This window comes from Jaculus jaculus, chromosome 5 (assembly GCF_020740685.1).
Source record: "Jaculus jaculus isolate mJacJac1 chromosome 5, mJacJac1.mat.Y.cur, whole genome shotgun sequence".
Taxonomy (NCBI): Eukaryota; Metazoa; Chordata; class Mammalia; order Rodentia; family Dipodidae; genus Jaculus; species Jaculus jaculus.
Genome location: NC_059106.1, coordinates 98,088,866 through 98,108,252, shown reverse-complemented (window position 1 = coordinate 98,108,252; position 19,387 = coordinate 98,088,866). Strand labels below are relative to the sequence as shown.

The 19,387-nt window shown below is 38.7% G+C and overlaps 1 protein-coding gene across 10 annotated transcripts in view; it reads left to right on the top strand.

The window, feature by feature from the left end:
- LOC101601253 (integrin subunit beta 3 binding protein) overlaps positions 1–19,387 on the top strand; it is a 108,873-nt gene that overhangs the window by 23,312 nt on the left and 66,174 nt on the right. For all 10 annotated transcript variants that reach the window (XM_045151155.1, XM_045151158.1, XM_045151161.1 and 7 more), the window contains exons 2-3: positions 2,474–2,516; positions 17,625–17,760. In XM_045151155.1, the coding sequence (XP_045007090.1) occupies positions 2,474–2,516; positions 17,625–17,760 (179 nt within the window). The remainder of the gene's footprint in view (positions 1–2,473; positions 2,517–17,624; positions 17,761–19,387) is intronic.

The window sequence follows — 19,387 nt, the reverse complement described above, 5'->3', positions numbered from 1 at the left end:
TCCTGAGTGCTGGCATTAAAGGTGTGTGCCACCATGCATGTAACTTTGGTTTTTGATTTGTATTCAAAATGCCTAGAATATCTTCCATACCTAAATAGATTAATATACGTTCCAAAGCTTAATATAAATACTTTTTAAAAATTGTCACCTATTTTTATTTGTTCATATTTCATTTTCCTCTTATTTCATTGAGTATACACATTAAATTGGTTTTAAATTGACTTCTAAAGATATTTAATTAATTTCAGGAAATAATGTTGTGATGGCAAATGATGCACTAGCAAGAGTAAATTCAGTGCCAATGAAGTTTTATAGTAAAAGTTATTGCTGATTTCAGCTTGACTGTCTCTTCCAGTTTTTCTTGGTCCTGCATGCTGATTGTAAATCAATAGCTATTTAGGAGTAATAATTCTTTAGAATCTATACTTATTTGTGTAGAGAAGTTCTACAAAACAGAATATAAGGCAATTTCTAATGTAATTTTCTAGTATTCTGAACAATTTGTTTCTCAGAGATGAAGAAAGTGCTTTTAATGTTGCATTTGTCACTGGGAAAACTAGTTTTAATTTATATTGACCTTTTTCTCCTTTGAACATTTAGTGTGCATTCCGTAAAATGTTGATGACTGCTCTTTAGAAGACAGCTGTACTAAATAAAGTATTATAAATATTCAGCTTTCCTTTCTCAGCATTGTCACCAACAGCTGGGCATCCAGTTTAGCAGAACAGATTTCACAGAGAGAGAGCCCAGCATGTTCCTGAACTAGTTTAGTGAAGGAAACAAAAAATAGTTTCTTATGGATTGGGGACTTACGAAGACATAGAGCATCTGTTCTCAGCAAAGTCCTGTTCTGGTCGCACTGAATTATATTCCATGTAATGTTCACAACTTCTTTTGTTTTGCAAGTACCTCTGATACCTGGGATCTATTTTTGCAAATGATCTATTTTCAGTGTCTCTATTGAATATATGTAGACTATTTTGCTCTTATGTAGACTTTTTCTAAGTAGCATTTTATTTTATTTTTAACTTTATTGGCCTCCGTTCATGAAGACAGTATATCATAATTTCCTCCCACAACCCTTCCTTTCCGCCTCCCAAATCCCCCCTCCACTAAATCCCTTCTTTCCACCTGTCTCAGTAGTATTTTATTTTTTTAAATGGTTTTTAAAAATTATTTATTTATTTATTTATTTGAGAGCGACAGACACAGAGAGAAAGACAGACAGAGGGAGAGAGAGAGAATGGGCGCGCCAGGGCTTCCAGCCTCTGCAAACGAACTTCAGATGCGTGCGCCCCCTTGTGCATCTGGCTAACGTGGGACCTGGGGAACCGAGCCTCGAACCGGGGTCCTTAGGCTTCACAGGCAAGCGCTTAACCGCTAAGCCATCTCTCCAGCCCTCAGTAGTATTTTAAAGCTGACAACTTTTTGTTTATTTACTAAGACTTTTTAAACAAGAAACTTTGATATTTAATTTATATGCTTAGTCCATGTATAGGCAATACATACATAAAAAAGTGGTGAGAGGGCTGGAGAGATGGCTTAGTGGTTAAGCGCTTGCCTGTGAAGCCTAAGGACCCCGGTTCGAGGCTCAATTCCCCAGGACCCACGTTAGCCAGATGCACCCCTTTGGACGCACGCGTCTGAAGTTCGTTTGCAGAGGCTGGAAGCCCTGGCGCACCCATTCTCTCTCTCTCCCTCTGTCTGTCTTTCTCTCTGTGTCTGTCGCTCTCAAATAAATAAATAAAAAATTTAAAAAAAAAAAGTGGTGAGATCTCTTCAGAAATTTATTTTTGTTTCCATATTAAAATATACTTTATGTTAAAAATAAAATCATCGGAATGGAGAGATGGCTTAGCAGCTAGGCACTTGCTTGCAAAGCCTAAAGACCCATGTTTGATCTTTTTCCAGATTCCAAGTAAGCCAGATGTACAAAGGTGAGGCAAGCGCAAGGTCACACATGCCTAGTAAGTGGTGTGTCTGGAGTTTGACTGTAGTGGCTGAGGCCCTGGTACACCAATTCTCTCTCTCTCTCTCTCAAAACCAAAAAAAAAAAAAAAAAAAAATTCAGCTGGAGAGATGACTTAGCAGTTAAGGCACTTGCATGCAAAGTTCAAGGACCCAGATTTATTCCCCCAGTGCCCATGTAAGCCAGATGCACATGGTGGCACATGCATCAGGAGTTCGTTGGCTAGGGGCTCTGGAGTGCCCATTCTCTCTGTCTCTCTCTCTCTCTCTTCCTCTTTCTCTTTCAAATAAGTAAAAATATTTTAAACAACAAATAAACACAAGAACCAAACATTTCATCGTCAATAATTGCTTATTTCATGTTGTATTTTGATTGAACAGGCAATATAAATATTAGCTGCTAAAAATAGCTTAGAATCTCTGTTTAAATATTTTACCTATAAATATATACCTAATTAAAATAAATCATGTCAAATCTAAAATTCTTTAAATGTTTTATTTTTAGTGTTAAAAGATCATTGAAGCTGGATGATCAGTTTGAAGAAAGTGTAAGTATCTGCCTAAGATTTTTTTTTTTGCTTTTTTTGGTTTTTCCAGGTAGGGTTCCACTCTAGTTCAGGCTGACCTGGAATTCAATATGTAGTCTCAGGGTGGCCTCAAACTAATGGTAATCCTCCTACCTGGACCTCCTGAGTACTGGGATTAAAGGTATGCATCACCACTCCCAGCCCTTTTTTTTTTTTTTTTTTGTTGAGTCCTTAGGTTTTTGCAGGCAAGTGCTATCTCTCCAATCCAAAAGAAAAACAATTTTTTTTTTTTTCCTGGTAGGGTTTCACTCTAGCTCAGGCTGACCTGGAATTCACTATGTAGTCTCAGGGTGGCCTCAAACTCACGGTGATCTACCTACCTCTGCCTACCAAGTGCTGGGATTAAAGGCTCTACCCAAAAATTTTGATTGCAGCTGGGCATGGTTGCAGACACCTATAATCCCAATACTTAGGAGATGGTGACAGGGGTATCAGAAGTTTAAGGTCATCCTCAGCTACATAGTGACCTGTGTTACATGAGACCCTGTGGGAAGGGAGGAAATGAGAGAGGGAAGAAGGAAGGAAAGAAGCAAGGAAGGGAGGGAAAGAGAGAGGAGAGATTGTGATTATATGTTTAGAGTGTGTTTTAAACTTTTAGCTACTGGTTTTCTTAGATTAAAAGTAAAAAATATCAAAAACAACATGACATAGTTGTGAATAATACAGTTTAACACATAGAAAATATCTTAAAAATAAATCTAATGTGGGCTGGAGAGATGGCTTAGCAGTTAAGCGCTTGCCTGTGAAGCCTAAGGACCCCGGTTCGAGGCTCGGTTCCCCAGGTCCCACGTTAGCCAGATGCACAAGGGGGCGCACGCGTCTGGAGTTCGTTTGCAGAGGCTGGAAGCCCTGGCGCGCCCATTCTCTCTCTCCCTCTATCTGTCTTTCTCTCTGTGTCTGTCGCTCTCAAATAAATAAATAAATAATTAAAAAAAATAAAAAATAAATAAATAAATCTAATGTTCCAAAATGTCTAGCCAGCTTTAAGATTATACAAGAAGCAAATTATGAGGCTAGAGTGACGGCTTAGTGGATTAAGCACTTGTATACAACTCTGTGCACAAATACCTGATGCCTAAGTTCAGACCTCCAGACCCCATGTAAAAGCTGGAAGTTTCTGTGCTTTCAGTGTCCTAAGGGAGGCAAAATAGGGGAATTTTTCCAGAAGCTCTTAAAGGAAACAGTGAACAAGAACAGTAGAACCCAAAAACTGCATGTCCATTTGCATGGTATGTATAACCACACATACTTTGCATTCACATACATACACATACCTCCATATGCATGGTATACATGCCCATATTCACACACATTTACACATACATACACACATGAAATAAGTAAATATTTTTAATGAATTTATTTTAAAACCTTAATAAAATACCTTAGTAGAAATTATTTTGTAGAAAAAATAGTCTGTCACTCAAATGTGTAAGAAGCAATATGGAATAATAAAAGTACTTTAATCAGGCTGGAGAGCTGGCTTTGTGGTTAAGGCGCTTGCCTGCAAAGCCAAGGACCCAGGTTCAATTCCCAAGGACCCACATAAGCCAGATGCACAAGATAGCACATATATCTGAAGTTAGTGGCTGGATGTACTGGCATCCATTCTCTTTCTGCTTCTTTCTCTCTGACTCAAATAAATATAAAAAATTTAAAAGATCTTTAATCTGCATATTGCAATGTATTAAAGTAAAATTATTTTCTTATCAAAAAATGAGGGCTAGAGAGATGGCTTAGTGGTTAAGCACTTGCCTGTGAAGCCTAAGGACCCTGGTTTGAGGCTCGGTTCCCCAGGACCCACGTTAGCCAGATGCACAAGGAGGCGCACGCATCTGGAGTTTGTTTGCAGTAGCTGTAGGCCCTGGTGCGCCCATTCTCTCTCTCTCTCTGCCTCTTTCTCTCTCTCTCTATCACTTTCAAATAAATAAAGAAAACAAAAAAAAATTTTAATGTAGTAATTTGTCTTAGCTGTGCTGGCATGGATTAAACAACAGAATGCTAACAGTTCAGTAAATTTCACCATGGTTAGACAATGAAAATAAGATTGTATTGTTGCTATTACTTTTTCAGTCTAGTCAAAGCACATTCTCAATGCCAGCATGTTATAACGTATGTTAACTAAATTTTCATACCAACTATGGATCTATGTATAAACATTAATACTTAGATTCTTGTGATTTCAATATCCTAAGTGCAAATAAAATTGGTAAGGTAAATTTAAACAGCTAGTCAATAAATGAGTTTTTACAAAAATCCCATGAATATCCCATTTCAAAAAATGGATTCTATAGAGAATTTCCCTTTGGAATACTCATTGGGTTTTAAGAAATTGATCACCTAAACTTTCTAGATTTTTTTAGAAAATTTATACAAAGGTGGCAAAATACTACAATGGGACTAAAGAAATCATTAACAGTATAATTAGCAGTTTAGAGTACCATTGCACAACTTGTTCTCTGCAGACTGCAGCTGTGACTGTAATTCTGCATCTGTTTCTTTGGTCAAAATGGTATTTTGGTAAATAATTAGACCACCTTGAAATGAAATACTACTCTTTTCCTGCCCCTAAGCTATTCTTTAGGAGATGAAAACATCTGATGGAAAAGTATGATTATTTCAGAATCCTTTCCCTTCAGAGCACAGTTGTCATTGTGACAGGCTTCCCCTCTCCCAGTGGGGTTTTTTTTTTTTTTTTTTCAGATGAGAATTTATCTAGTAGCCAGTGTTACAATTAATATTCAGTATCTAAAAAATACGTTGTTGGGTTGGGTTGGGTTGCTCAGTAGTTAAAGGCACTAGTTTGGAAAGCCTGATGGCCTGGGTTGAGTTCCTTAGTGCCCACTTAAAGCCACATGGACAAAGTAACGAATGTGTTTGGAGTTTGTTTACAGCCATAGGAGGCCCTGGTACCCTCTTCTCTCTCCCTCTCCCCTCTCTTTCTGACTCTCTCCTTGCAAATAAGTAAGTAAAATTTTAAAGTACATTGTTATATTTAGCCCAGTTCTGTACTTTAAGCCAATTGCCTTAAATGTTAACTTAGTTTCTTTACTTGGTACTAACCTATTTGTATTTTTTAGTTCTTAATGTTTCTGTCTGGGCAGGATGTAAGATTTAGGTAATTGAGCCATCTCATCCAAATTATTTATTTGATTAACATAGAATCATTCTGTGTATCTCCTTATTACCTCTCTTATTTCCTCAGAGTAATTAGGGTAAGCATTACTAATCTGAAAAGCTCTTAAGTTCAAGAGTTTCTAGCAACAATTATGGAGAAATGTTTTCCTGTTAGTTATTCATGTGCCCTCCTTAGCATACTTTTTGTACCTGTGTAAAATTCCTAAGTAGTCAACTTGTACTTTCATCTTCACTTGTGGGGGGAGGATCTTCTTTCAAGATCAGACATATGTATATGCCCTCCTTTGTTCTGTTACATCAGCAGTACTATCAGATCACAGTGGTCTTACATCCTGCAAATGAGCCCCTTTCTCTTGGCCTATTGTGATAATCATATTCACCTCTGTAGCAGGGAAGGGTACTGCAGATATTAAACAATAATAATAAAATAATATCACCTCACTAATTGGGAGAGGTTTACACCCTTGCTACATGTATTCATTCCTAAAAGCATAGATGGTTATTTTGAGGATGATTTGCTTACTTGATGGTTGATTTGTTATACTGGGCACTTCCTTTATCTTCAGTTATCATTCTAAAAACCAAAATTTACCAGCTGATATTTTTATGCACATAAGCACACATACACACAATTACTGTGCATGGTAGGCCTGGCTTTATCTGGCATGAGAAACCAGTTCTATTTGGAGTAGGAATCCTTCCTTACATGCATAGACACCTCATCTAGTCCTAGCTCCAGGTCCTTCTTCCCGGCTGGGCTATAAATTCTCTGCACTGTCTTCTTACGTACACTCATGTCTAGTCTTCCAGTAAGAGATGACGTAATTTGCCAGCTGACTAAACCAAGTCTCCCATAAAACATGATCACATGGCAGGAGTCTCAAAAGGCACTGGTAGAAATGCCAGCAGAAATGAAGTCACTCAAAAGACTGATACTCCACGTAGCTGTTAATGGTAACAAGACAACATAACCACCAGCAAAAACTCCTGCTCTGCAGAACTGGAGCTGCTATCAAATGATCTCTGTGGTGGCTTGTGCACCTTATCCACGGTGTTAAAATGCACATAAATATAAAATTGAAATATTTCTAATAAAAACATTCAAACGCTGGTTGGTGAGAATGGCTCAGTGGTTAAAGGTTCTTGCTTGCAAATCCTGATGCTCGGTTTTAGTACCCCAGTACACACATAAAGCTGATACATAATGCACAAAGTGACGCATGCGTCTGTAGTCTGGCGGACCTATTACCTCTTTTTCTCTCTTTCTGTCCTTGCAAATAAAAATACTGTGTTGTGTGACTGTGCCATGTATCTGTGCCATGTGACTGTGCCGTTTATCTGTGCTGTGTGACTGCGTCGTTTATCTGTGCTGTGTGACTATGCCGTGTGACTGTGCTGTGTGATCTGTGCTGTGTGACTGTGCCATGTGTCTGGCGACAATGGGGAAGAAACTGAAAGTAAAGCAGATTCTCTTGGGTCCACCAAAGAAGAACAAACTTCCACCACCATATGTACCAGGAAGACCTCTGCCTGGTCCTGAGCCAGGGGATCTCATGGGGATCTGACCTCTTCCACTTCAGACTCAGTTCCCCTCCCTGGGTGCAGAACAGATCTGCACACAGAGAGGCAAGCAGACACTTAGAGAAGCTGAGGCTGCATTTCCCCTTCCCCATCTCATACATGAGATGGATCTGTGTATGGAGAGAAACAATTACTTGGAGAGGCTGGGGCTGCACCTCTCCTCCCACTCAGATAAGCTCCACGTCCATTTATGGCATATGTTCCTTTCTCTACTAATGATTTACACAGTTGGAAAACCCCAAACCCTCCCTTTCTCCGAGAAACCACAAGCACTAATCACTTTCCTTGAGACTATCTTTTATACCCACCAGCCCACCTGGCATGATTGTCAACAACTCCTGGCCACTCTCTTCACAATGGAAGAACAAATCCAAATTAAAATTAAAAGTAAAAAAGATTGTTCTGTGACCAGGGGCAACCTCTTTCCCAGACAACAAAATTCAAATAGAGCATATCTCTTTCCCTGTGTAAGACCTAATTGGTACTCCAATTCTGAGAGGTAAGAAGTGTCTGGACAACTTTCTCCAAACTGTTCTAGGGGGAATGAAAGCAGCTTCTAGGAAGCCTAAAAATTTGTCTAAGGTAAGCAAGGTGACTCAAGGGCCTCAAGAGTTACCTGCTGGATTCCTGGAGCATCTTATGGAGGCTTATTGGGTCTTTACTACCGTAGACCCAGTCACCCTAGAAAACCAGCAAGCCATAAATACTGCCTTTGTCATGCAGTCAGCCCCAGACATTAGAAAGGATTTACAAAAGTTAAAAAGATTTGAAGGCATAAACAGGCCTCAATTATTAAAAACTGCTCAAAAAGTATATAACAAAGAAGTATATAACAATAGGGATACTGTAAAAGAAAAACAAAACAATTGGCTAAGGTGGTAGGAGCAATTCCAAGGGAAACAAATGATAGAAAGCCCAAGGATAAGAATCTGAGACCTTTTTGAGGGAGAACAAAATTTAAAAAGGATCAGTGTGCCTAATATAAGCAAATGGGGCATTGGAAAAATGAATGCTGAAACAGGAAAAAGAAAAGTGACCACTCGACCCTTCAATTAGAAGTAAAACAGTTCTAGACCCAAAGGATGCTTTCTTTTCCTTGCCTCTGGCACCCATAAAATGGTGGAAGAAGAGTGATTACAAATTTAAAAAGTATCTAGGAGCTGGGGAGCTGACTCCGAGGATAAAGCGTGATTCCCTCTGTTCAGAGCCCCAGAATCCATGTAAACCTAGCTGTTGTAGCTAAGGGTGTCTTTAATCCCAGTGTGTCCATAGCAAGATGGGAGGTGAGACAAGAGTATCCCTTAGAAGTTCACAGGCCAGCTAGCCTGGCAAACCCAGATGAAAAGAGAAGAGACCCTGCCTAAAGCAAGGTAGAATGTGAGGACAACCTTCACATGTGCCATGACATACTTTACTCACACACCAACATTATTTTAATTGAAAATAGAATTTCTGGGATGGAGAGATAACTCAGTGGTTAAAGGTGCTTACTTGCAAAGCATGATGGCCTGGATTTGATTCTCCTTTATGAGCCAGATACACAAGGTGGCCCATGCATTTGGAGTTCATTTGCAGTGGCTAGAGGCTGTGATCCTCCCTCTCTCCGTCCCTCCTTCCCTTATTCTACTTTTCTGTCTCTAAGATATGTATTTTTTAAAAAAGTAAATTCTTAAAGTAAAAAAGTAATTTCTTAAAAAATAGTCTATCCAGCCAGACACTGACTCATATCTGTAATCCTAGTACTTAAGAGCCTAAGGCAAGAGAATTGCTGTGAGTGTGAGGCTAGCCTAAGCTACACAATGAGTTCTAGTCCAGCCTGGGCTACACATGAGGCCCTATCTCAAAAACAAACTAAATTAAAAAACGGTATGCCACTTGATTATCTGCCAGAGGTAAAAGTTAAGACAGGGTTGCTAAAGACACCAACAGGCTGAGGTCACAGGACATCGGAACAAAATGCTAGAGCCAAAAGGAAAACTAGCTCCCTCCTGGGCTGCTGGAACAGTATCAATAAGCAGGGGACCCTGCAGACTACGAAATCAACCAGGCAGACAGGGAGTACATGTTTGTGCAATAGTGGCATGTGGCCTCTGCGGATACCCAACTGTTCTCTGATTGTACCGAAAGCCTGCTCAGTGGGACCAAATTCATACCTGGTACTGGAAACCATGTCATAATCCCATAGTCAGGAAACTTAGACATTAGAGAGTAGTCCCCACTGCTCTTTGGACCTTGAGAGCTTGTTTTGAGGTTCTCACAGGGGAGCACAGCTAGTCATATACCCTTGACCGAACACCAGTCCTCCTGTATTCGGGGAAGGTCATCCTCTTTGACTGAGCAGGCTGCTTCAGGAGGGACGCACATGGAGCGGTGCCAGCCAAATCAGTTGAATCAACCCTGGCGATCAATGGGGTGACAGATGTCACAGTCAGATTGACCTCACATCCCCCACTGGTCTTTGGAGAAGAGTGAGCTTATACACCAAAAATCTCTCAAATAACTACCCACCATGAGACATGCCACCTCTACAACATCTGCCAGGGCCCAGAAGAAATTGCAGAGGAAGTGGCAACATGAATACTGCTCTTACTGCTAGTCTGACAACCAGCTCCAGGGCAGACACTGTAATCAAGCAAAACCGACCAAAGCAGAAATCCAGAGGCTATAGAGAAGTCAACACTAAATCAGACTACCAACAGGCCTGCCATGGCTCAGGGAACATTTCAGAAGGGGGGGGGGGGCAGAAAGATTGTAAGAGTCAGAGTGGGTAGGAATACTGTGAGGCATGGTTACCCCATTACCTCATAGGGACTGACTGTGGATATCATGACCCCATAATGAATACCATAACCCCATTGAGGAGGACCCTCAGGATATCAAGAGCTGGGGCAAAGGGATATAAGAGTATATTCTGGGGCTGGAGGAATGGCTTAGTGGTTAAGGCATTTGCCTGCAAAGCCAACAGACCCAGATTTGATTCCCCAGGATCCTCATTAGCCAGATGCTCAAGGTGGCACATGTGTCTGGAGTTCGTTTGCAATGGATGGAGGCCTTGGTATGCTTATTCTTTCTTTCTCTTCTGCCTGTCAAATAAATAAAAATAAAATATGTTTTTAAAAAGTATCCTGTTATATGAAAAATAAAAACAGTTTACCAACTGTTTCAGTGAGTTTTATTTTTCCTGTTAGATTTTTTGTTGTTGTTTGTTTTTCAAGGTAGCACAGGCTGACCTGGAATTCACTATATAGTCTCAGGCTAGCCTCAAACTCATAAAAGTCCTCCTACCTACCTCTGTCTCTGGAATCTCTGTATTGGAATTGAAGGCACGCTCTACCATGACAGGTTCCTGTTAACTTTTAAAGGTTAAATTCACATTAAATTTGTAAACCTTGAGTATATTATACCTTTCAATGAATTTAACATTGCATAGCCTGGAATATCACTCTAGCAGGAGATAGAATGTTTCCATTACGATAAGCCTGACATACTGGTCATATTCTTTCCCTGCTGTCCCTGTAAAAGTACTAGATAAATGTAAAGTGCTTTTGTTCTCTGCATTTACTCCAAAGCAACAGCAAAGTCCCAGTGCTCATGGCATCAGTGATTGTGGCAGCTGATAATAGTTGGCAGCTGCTACTCTTCCAAGAATCCAGTGTCCAAAACAAGAAAAACACCCACCTAATTAGTATTTAAAGTTTCCTAATATACATAACTGGTAATGGTATCCATCATTGTTTCCTAGGTGGGATATTCTAGTAACCTAATCAGCTACTATCTGCTTATTAAGAATGAACTCACCAAATTCAGAATCACACACCTATAATCCCCATACACAGAAGGCTGAGGTATAAAGATCTTAAGTTGAAAGCTATCATGGCTTAGAAAGACCCTGTTTCAAAAAAAAAAAAAAATGGGTGAAGGACTAATCTCCCTTTGACTGCCTTTTTTTGGCTATATAGACAATGTATGCCTGTGCTTCAAATAAAATGGTGACAGCAGAGGCTAGGGATGTAGAGTAATCCATTTCTGCCCTATATTTTATTGTGAAAGAAACTGGCTGTGCTTTCCAGACTGTAACATGTACAAAGTCAATAAAATGCAGCCACTTTGGGTTGAATGTTTTAAACAAGGTGACAAAGGAAGCTACAGTTTGTGAACAATATTGAAGGCAAATGCTGGATCTATTTGAAATTATAGTGAGAATATTGACTTCTTGAGGCAAAATGCCTAAATTTTAGTTTTTCTAATACAATTTTTTAAAAAAAAATTTATTTATTTATTTATTTGAGTGACAGGCAGAGGGAAAGAGGCAGAGAGAGAGAGAAGGAGAATGGGCACTTCAGGGCCTCCAGCCACTGCAAACGGATTCCAGATATATGCTCCAGCTTGTGCATCTGGCTTACATGAGTCCTGGGGAATCAAGTGTCGAACAGGGGTCCTTATGCTTCACAGGCAAGTGCTTAACCACTAAGCCATCTCTCCAGCCCATAATATACAAGTTTTGACCTCTTTACAAAAAGTATAGAAGTAGTAGTTGGGCTGATCTTAGATTAAACATTAGAATATTGTCTTTCTTGCTTTAGTAATGTTAAATATTTCTAAATATTAGTAGTTATAAGTGATTATATAAAGCACTCTGTGGAGTAGAAAGTTAGTAGGTCAGTCTCCCTTCATCCCTGGCTTCCAACTTCTCCCATTGTGGGAGGTAATGGAAGCCAAGTCTTTCAGAGATGGAGGATGGAAGAATGAAATTCTTTGATCCTAGGACCATTGTTTCTGAATCTTCACAGATTAAAAATTCAAAGACCTTGACAAAACTTTGAGGGAAAGAAAAACAGGGAAGTAAAGGTTATGTCTGAATACAGTAGGGCAAATATATTAAAATGCACATTTTACAGAAAAATCCTTAGTATAGAAAGGTAGACTTTTTAGTTTTCTCTCTGTGTATAGTCGTACATAGTGGTTTTTCCTTTTAAACCACACAAGTAGCCATAAAAGAAAAAGAAGACAGTATTAAAAAAAATACTTTATTTATTTGTGAGAAAGACGAGAGACAGAGAGAGTGTGTATGGCCATGCTAGGGTCTCTTGCTGCTCCAAACTTCATATGCATGTGCCACTTTGTGGATCTAGCTTCATGTGCATAGTGGGAAGTCAAACTGGTATCAGCAGACTTTGAAAGCAAGTATCTTAAACTGCTGAGCTAACTCCCCAGCCCTGAAGATAGTACTTTTTAAAGTGAGGTGAAGCATACACATGCACATACACACAGTTGTTTTCTGAAAACAGGGAAACTGTTTTCAAGAAAAAAGTATATTATCTACAGTTGCAATGTTCAGACATTTGGCAATTGGATAAAATAATTGTTGGTGAAAATAGGAAAACATTGACATAAATGTACATTAAGGTAGTGACTTTCATTTCTTGTACATACACAGTGAAATAGTTCTGGGCAATAAATTCTTGGAAAAGCAGAGAATGGATTGGATAAATGTCATAGTCTGTGACTGAGTACATATACACAGGTGAAAACTCAAGATGGAGAGTTAATAACTACTTGATAAAAAAGACTTGTAGAAACTGTTCACTCTAAAAAGATTACTCTGGAGTTATAATATTATTACAGTTTGATTTTTTTAAAGATGTTGGTTTTTTTTTGGCTACTGTTGATGTATAAATGTCTTTTTTCCCAAAACAAATATTTATCACTTAAAATCTTAACTGTAAAATTTTCCTGTGCTATAGATTCTGGAACAAATGCCTAGATTATTGAAAAAGATGACAGAGCCACTGTTTTTGTCATGGGTGTCTTAAAAGGATGCTTGACCATAGAGATTGGTTTAGTTTTACAGTGCTGACTGCATATACACCTTGAGACCTTTTCTATATCCTCTGAATTCATCCTAGGCATCTACTCCTCTGCTTTCAGGGTTTTCATGCTTTCCCTTATCTGATACTCAGCCTTCCCTCTTACAAGAACCCCTGAGTCACAGATAACATGACTGTTCTTCCCTCTGTTCTGCATTTCCCTATCATTCATGTGAACTTAACCCTCATCCTGGAGGGCTTGGACAATGGTTTGGCAGTTAAAGGTGCTTGCTTGCAAAGCTACTCACATAAGCCAGACACATATAGTAGTACAAGTCTCTGGCATTTGTTTGTAGGGGCAAGAGGCCATGCTGCACCCTCTTCCCATCCATATGCCAATAAATAATTTTCCCATGTTTAACTGTTTTTTATTATTATTAACAACATATTTCATATGGATATGTCATACCCTCTTTTACCTCATCCCTACCCCTATTCTGTTGGGAACACTCCTCAGTGAGGTGGCAGGTATTCCCCATGTGGTTGTGACTCATAAGTTGTGGGAGCAGCAGTCAGTTATTTTGAGGGGGGAGTGCCTCTGGGCATGATGTCTCAACCTGTGGCTCTTACAATCTTTCCACCCCCTCTTCAGCCAAATTCCCTGAGCCATGGTGGGGGAGTTTTAAGTCTACTTCAGTGACAAGCTCTTAGGAGCCTCTGGATCTCTGTTTTGGTAAGTGTTGAGTGTCCTCTGGGTCTGTCTTCCACACCCTGGTGCTCATTATCAGGTTCAGCTTGGAAGCAACACTCTTGTTCATCTCTCCATTCCTCTGGTTTCATGTGTGGCTTGGCTGAAGTGCGAGGGGTAGTTTATCTCCTCTGATCTCATTACCTTCTGAAAAAGAAGAACAGAATCTTCAATGGAGAGTGAAGTCAGCATAGTTTAAATGGGATAAACATTATTAATTTAGGGAGAATTTGATGTATGTAACCCCTCTTTTAGCCAAAGACTAATGTGAGAGCTTGACAATGGAGAGCATAATCTTTGTCTCCATAGGATTCTGATCTGGTTCCCAATTTCAGATATGGGTTCCTTTACACTGAGTGGATCTGTTGGCCAATCAGAAAGCTATTGGTTACCCACTAGGGTTTTGTGCCACTATTGTTCTGGAGTGTACATCCTGTCAGGTTGTTTGCTTGGTAGCTTAGACCTCTGGTGGTTCAAACCGTTGCTGGATACTTTTCCTCCAGCAGCTCATGTAGCACCTTCCAGCACTAGACAAGCTGTCTGAGGACTGACTTTCTTCTGGATTCCAACCAGTTCTCTCCATGCTCTCTGTCAGATGGTGTCTTCAGCTTAGGGTCTTACTTTTGCCTCAGGTGGGTAATCAGTGCTTTGACAGAAAGCTATCTTGATTGGGGACCTTGTAGGTCTCTCCAATCAACAGCTCAATGTAGGTAGCAACCAATCTCTGGTACTGGAGACAGAAAAAAAATTTTAAGCTTAGGCTTCATCCCACCTTTTGAGGGTTATATCTTTTAAGCTATCTCCAGGGATATGGTAGCAGTTCATTTTGGATTTAGTTTTGTGTTTGTTTCTCCCTGCCCCTCTTCTCCCTCCCCCTGAAACCCTTCCATCCCTATTCTCTGGGCCTTGAGTTGCCTATCAGGTGTGTCAGCAACTCAAGCAGGTCCATGTTAGGAACTGCAGCTAAGTGACACCATACAGCATTTGACTTTCTGTGATGGTGTGAGTTTGCTGAGTATGATCTATTCCAAGTCTGTCCATTCTTCTACAAATTTCATTTTTTTTCTCATTGCTGAGTAGGATTTCATTGTGTAAATGTATCACAACTTAGTTATCCATTCAGCCATTGATGAGTATCTGGGTTGATTCTATTTTTTAGCTGTAATGAATTGAGCAGATAAACATGGTTGAGCAAATATCTCTAGTGATATATGGAGCATTTAGGATAAATGCCCAGAAAATAACTAGGTCTATGTTTATGTGTCTGGCTTATGTGGGTAGCACCTTTTTTTTTTTTTTTTTTTTTTTTGGTTTTTCAAGGTAGGGTCTCACTCTGGCTCAGGCTGACCTGGAATTCACCATGTAGTCTCAGGGTGGCCTCGAACTCTCGGCGATCCTCCTACCTCTGCCTCCCGAGTGCTGGGATTAAAGGCGTGCGCCACCACACCCGGCATGCAAGCACCTTTAATTGCTAAACCATCATTGGTAGCTCTATGTTCATCCTTTTCAGGAATCTCCATATTTATTTCCATAGTGGTTGTACAGGTTTACATTCCCACCAAGAGTATATGAGGGTTCCACTTTCTCCACATCCTTGCCAACATTTGTCATTGGTAGATTTTTTTTAATGACTGCCATCCTTTTTGGAGTAAGATGGAATCTCATGGTTGTTTTAATTTGCATTTCCTTAATGGTTAGGGATGTTGAACATATTCTTAAGTGTGTGTTAGCCATTTGCATTTCTTCCTCTGAGAACTCCCTATTCAGTTCTCTGCCCCATTTTTGGAGTGGGCTGTTTGGTTTTTTTTATTGTTTAGTTTTTTGAGTTCTTTGTAGATTGTAGATGTTAGGCTTCTGTCAGTAGTATAACTGGTGAAAATTTTCTCTCATTCAGTGGGTAATCTAGTGGCTCTGCTTATGAGTATGTTTGTGCAAAAGATGTTTAGCTTCATGAGATCCCATTGGTTGAGTGATTGCTTAATTTCCTGGGCTCACATTGTTCAGGAAGTCTTTTCCCACTCCTATATTATGGGAGTTCCTCCTATTTTTTCTTCCAGTAGAAGAGTTTCAGGTCTTATATTGAGGTCTTTAATCCATTTGGACTTGGCTTTTGTGTATGGAGAGATGAGTGGGTCTAATTTCATTTTTCTACATATGGCTATACAATTTGTCTAACACCATTTGTTGAAGATACTGTCATTTCTCCAGTGTGCATTATTGGCACCTTTGTCAAAGATCAAGTAGCTGTAGTTACTTGACCTAAGGTCCCGTCTTCAATTCTGTTCCACTGGTTTGTTTCTGTATTTATGCTAAAACCGTGCTGTTTTTGTTACTATGGCTTTGTAATATAGCTTTAGATTGGGTATGATGATCTTCCCTCTTCTCTGCATTACTGTATCATACATGCTAACTTAACCCTCATCCTGGAAGGCTGGGATGATGGTTTAGCAATTAAAGGTGCTTGCATGCCGGGTGTGGTGGTGCACGCCTTTAATCCCAGCACTTGGGAGGCAGAGGTAGGAGGATCGCCGAGAGTTCGAGGCCACCCTGAGACTACATGGTGAATTCCAGGTCAGCCTGAGCCAGAGTGAGACCCTACCTTGAGAAACCAAAAAAAAAAAAAAAAAAAAAAAAAAGGGGCTTGCTTGCAAAGCTACCCACATAAGCCAGACACATAAAGTAGCACAAGTGTCTTGCACTTGTTTGTAGGGGCAAGAGGCCCTGGTGTGCCCTCTCCCCATCCACACACAAATAAATAAATTAAAAAAGAAACCTTGATCTTTGGCTTTAATTTTTAGTAGACACTCTTTGAGGCCAGAACAATTTGCTATAGATGTATTTCTTTTTCCACAAGTAGCAATTTAAGTGATCAGTAAGAATAACGGAAAGTATGGCTCAGAGAATTTCAGAGCAAACAAATAGCAGTGTGATAGTGGATGCTTGGAGAAAGTGAGTTATGAATTGGATACCTAAATTAAAGAAAGACTAGGTCTTGGTGAAGATAAGCAAGATTATTCCAAGTTGAGATCATATACTGATTTGAGACCTACATGTGCAGTCCAGTAACTGAAGTTACAGGTGCTAGTTCATGAGTGAATCTGTGAACAAATGATAATCGGGGTCAGTGGTATGACCATGTTCCTTTTAAGTCATTAATTCTTTCACATTTTTTTTTTTACAAAGAGGAAATGAGATTTTCAGAGCAAATTCTAATATAGCAGAGAAAAGTATAAGTTATGAAAATATGTGGCTGTAATAAGAGGCATACATAGTACCTAGAGGAATATAATGGGAGAAGTTGGGACAGAAGTGTGTAGTTCATTTTAAATTCTCAGGTCTCAGTGCCTGAGTTGTTGGAACCCTTGTAATTATTTTTAGAACAAGGCACTGTATCATAGAACTGTGGGAAAAGCTGAGCACTGATCCTTCCCAGAATTTCCTTGTGAATCAGCACCTCCTGGCTTGGCTCCATAATTATGCTTTACATAGTTACTTATTATATACATTACATATTATACACTAATGGCGAGGGTGTGCTTGCCAGAGTTATTATCTCTGAAACTGTTGGGAGATAGCATCCCAGAAATTTACTATGTTTAATTTCATAAATATGATCTGAAATATCTGCCTCATTTCAAAGAACAGTGTACACTTTGAAATGATACTTAAATACATTTGAAATCTGAAAAGAACAAGGAAATAGGTGTGGGTTTGAGTTTTGCTGAGTTAAAGGTATTTTAAAAGATCTATAACTAAACATGAGTATTTTTCTTCCAAATTTTTATTTCTCTCTAGTCATTTGATCCTTCAAGAATCACAAGCAAGAGAAGTATGACAGAGTATTCTCCAACAACTGGAACTTGTCGAATAAGCCCATTTTCTTCTCCCACAACCTCTGAAAAGCAAGAGTACAGAGCCTCATTATCATGTGGTTAGTGGAACATTCATTTCCACTTATATAGTAAGATTTTTCTAGTTATTGGTTAAATCAAAATTTTGATTTAATAATACATGGCTCTTCTGGTAGCTGTTTTTTTTATTTTTTCAAAGAACTTCACAGAAAAGGCTAGACTGTAGGTATTATATTAGACATAATTGTAAACTTACTAAGCAGTTATTTTAAAATGCTAATGTAGACTTTGTTCTGTTACTATCACATTTATTAAGTTGAAGTTATGGCCTGACTGCCTTTAGCTATTATCAATTATAAGTCACAGATAGGCCCCTAATGAGCTATCCATCATGTGCATAAATTAAAGGACACACACCTCAGTTAGTGCTGTACTACAGTGTAAGACTGATATTTCTTTTCTTTTCCTTTTTTTGTTCTTGTTATTTTGAGGTGGGGGTTCTCACTGTGCTACCTGGAATTCACTATGTAGTCTCAGGGTAACCTCAAGCCCTTGGCGATCCTCTGACCTCTACCTCCCAAGTGCTGGAACTAAAGGTGTGGCCACCACACCCAGCTAAGATTGATCTTTCTAAATGTTATTTCTATATTGCCCATTTAGTTTTGTCCACATTCAGAGTAGTTTTATATAGTTTACATTATTATATTATAATTTGTTCCCTTTTCTTATTTATTTCAAATAAATTTGCAAAGCAATTGCAGAATTTTACATAATATACTTAATTACTTAATATAAAAGCTTAATTTTAAAATATTGGTAATTAATTCTGGCCATACATATATGTTATTCTTTGGTAGTTTATTGCTAAAATATTTAAAAGCAAAGATCTCAATTTTATGGGTTTAATTTTTTATATTATAAAAGGCAATAAATCAGTGACATGTCATTTTCTATATTATAAAGTTATAAATAGGCTCATACTTGATAAAACTTTATATTTGCTGTGATTAGCCTAATGCATATTTTATTTTTTTAATATTTATTAAGTGCTAAGCATACACTAGAATATTCACAGAAATAAGTCTCATTTTACCTAATTTTTTATAATGAGATACTAAGCTTTTAAATGTCTTTAACTTTAGTTTAACTAAATGTTTTTATCTCTAAGCTATTATGATTAACTTGGCTTTCAAAAAAATTGTAAAAATGTGTATTTTTTAATGCTTATGTTTTTATGTAGCTAATATATCTTTTGCTTAAAAATTAATAGCTTAGAAATTGCATCTCTCTATATAAGAATATGAATAGATTTTTTTTTTCAAGGTAGGGTTTCACTGCAGCCCAGCCTGACCTGAAAATCACTAAGGAGTTTCAGGGTGGCCTTGAATTCACAGCATTCCTCCTACCTCTGCCTTCTTAGTTCTGGGATTAAAGGTATGTGCTACCCTGCCCAGTTGTGAATAGATTTTAAGTTGATACTTAAAATTCCATATTTAAATTAAATATGAACTTAAGGGGCCTCTTCTTTTGCCATAAAAAAGACTAGTCACATGATTTCACTTGACATTTTTGTGGTTAACTATCACATTAAAGGGAACTAAGTATTCTTAAAAATAAAAAAAAAGTTTTTAAAAGTCAAATAGCAAGGGTTTCAGTGGTGCTAGCAATATTCTATCTTGTGGCCTATGTGATAGTTATACCAGTTTA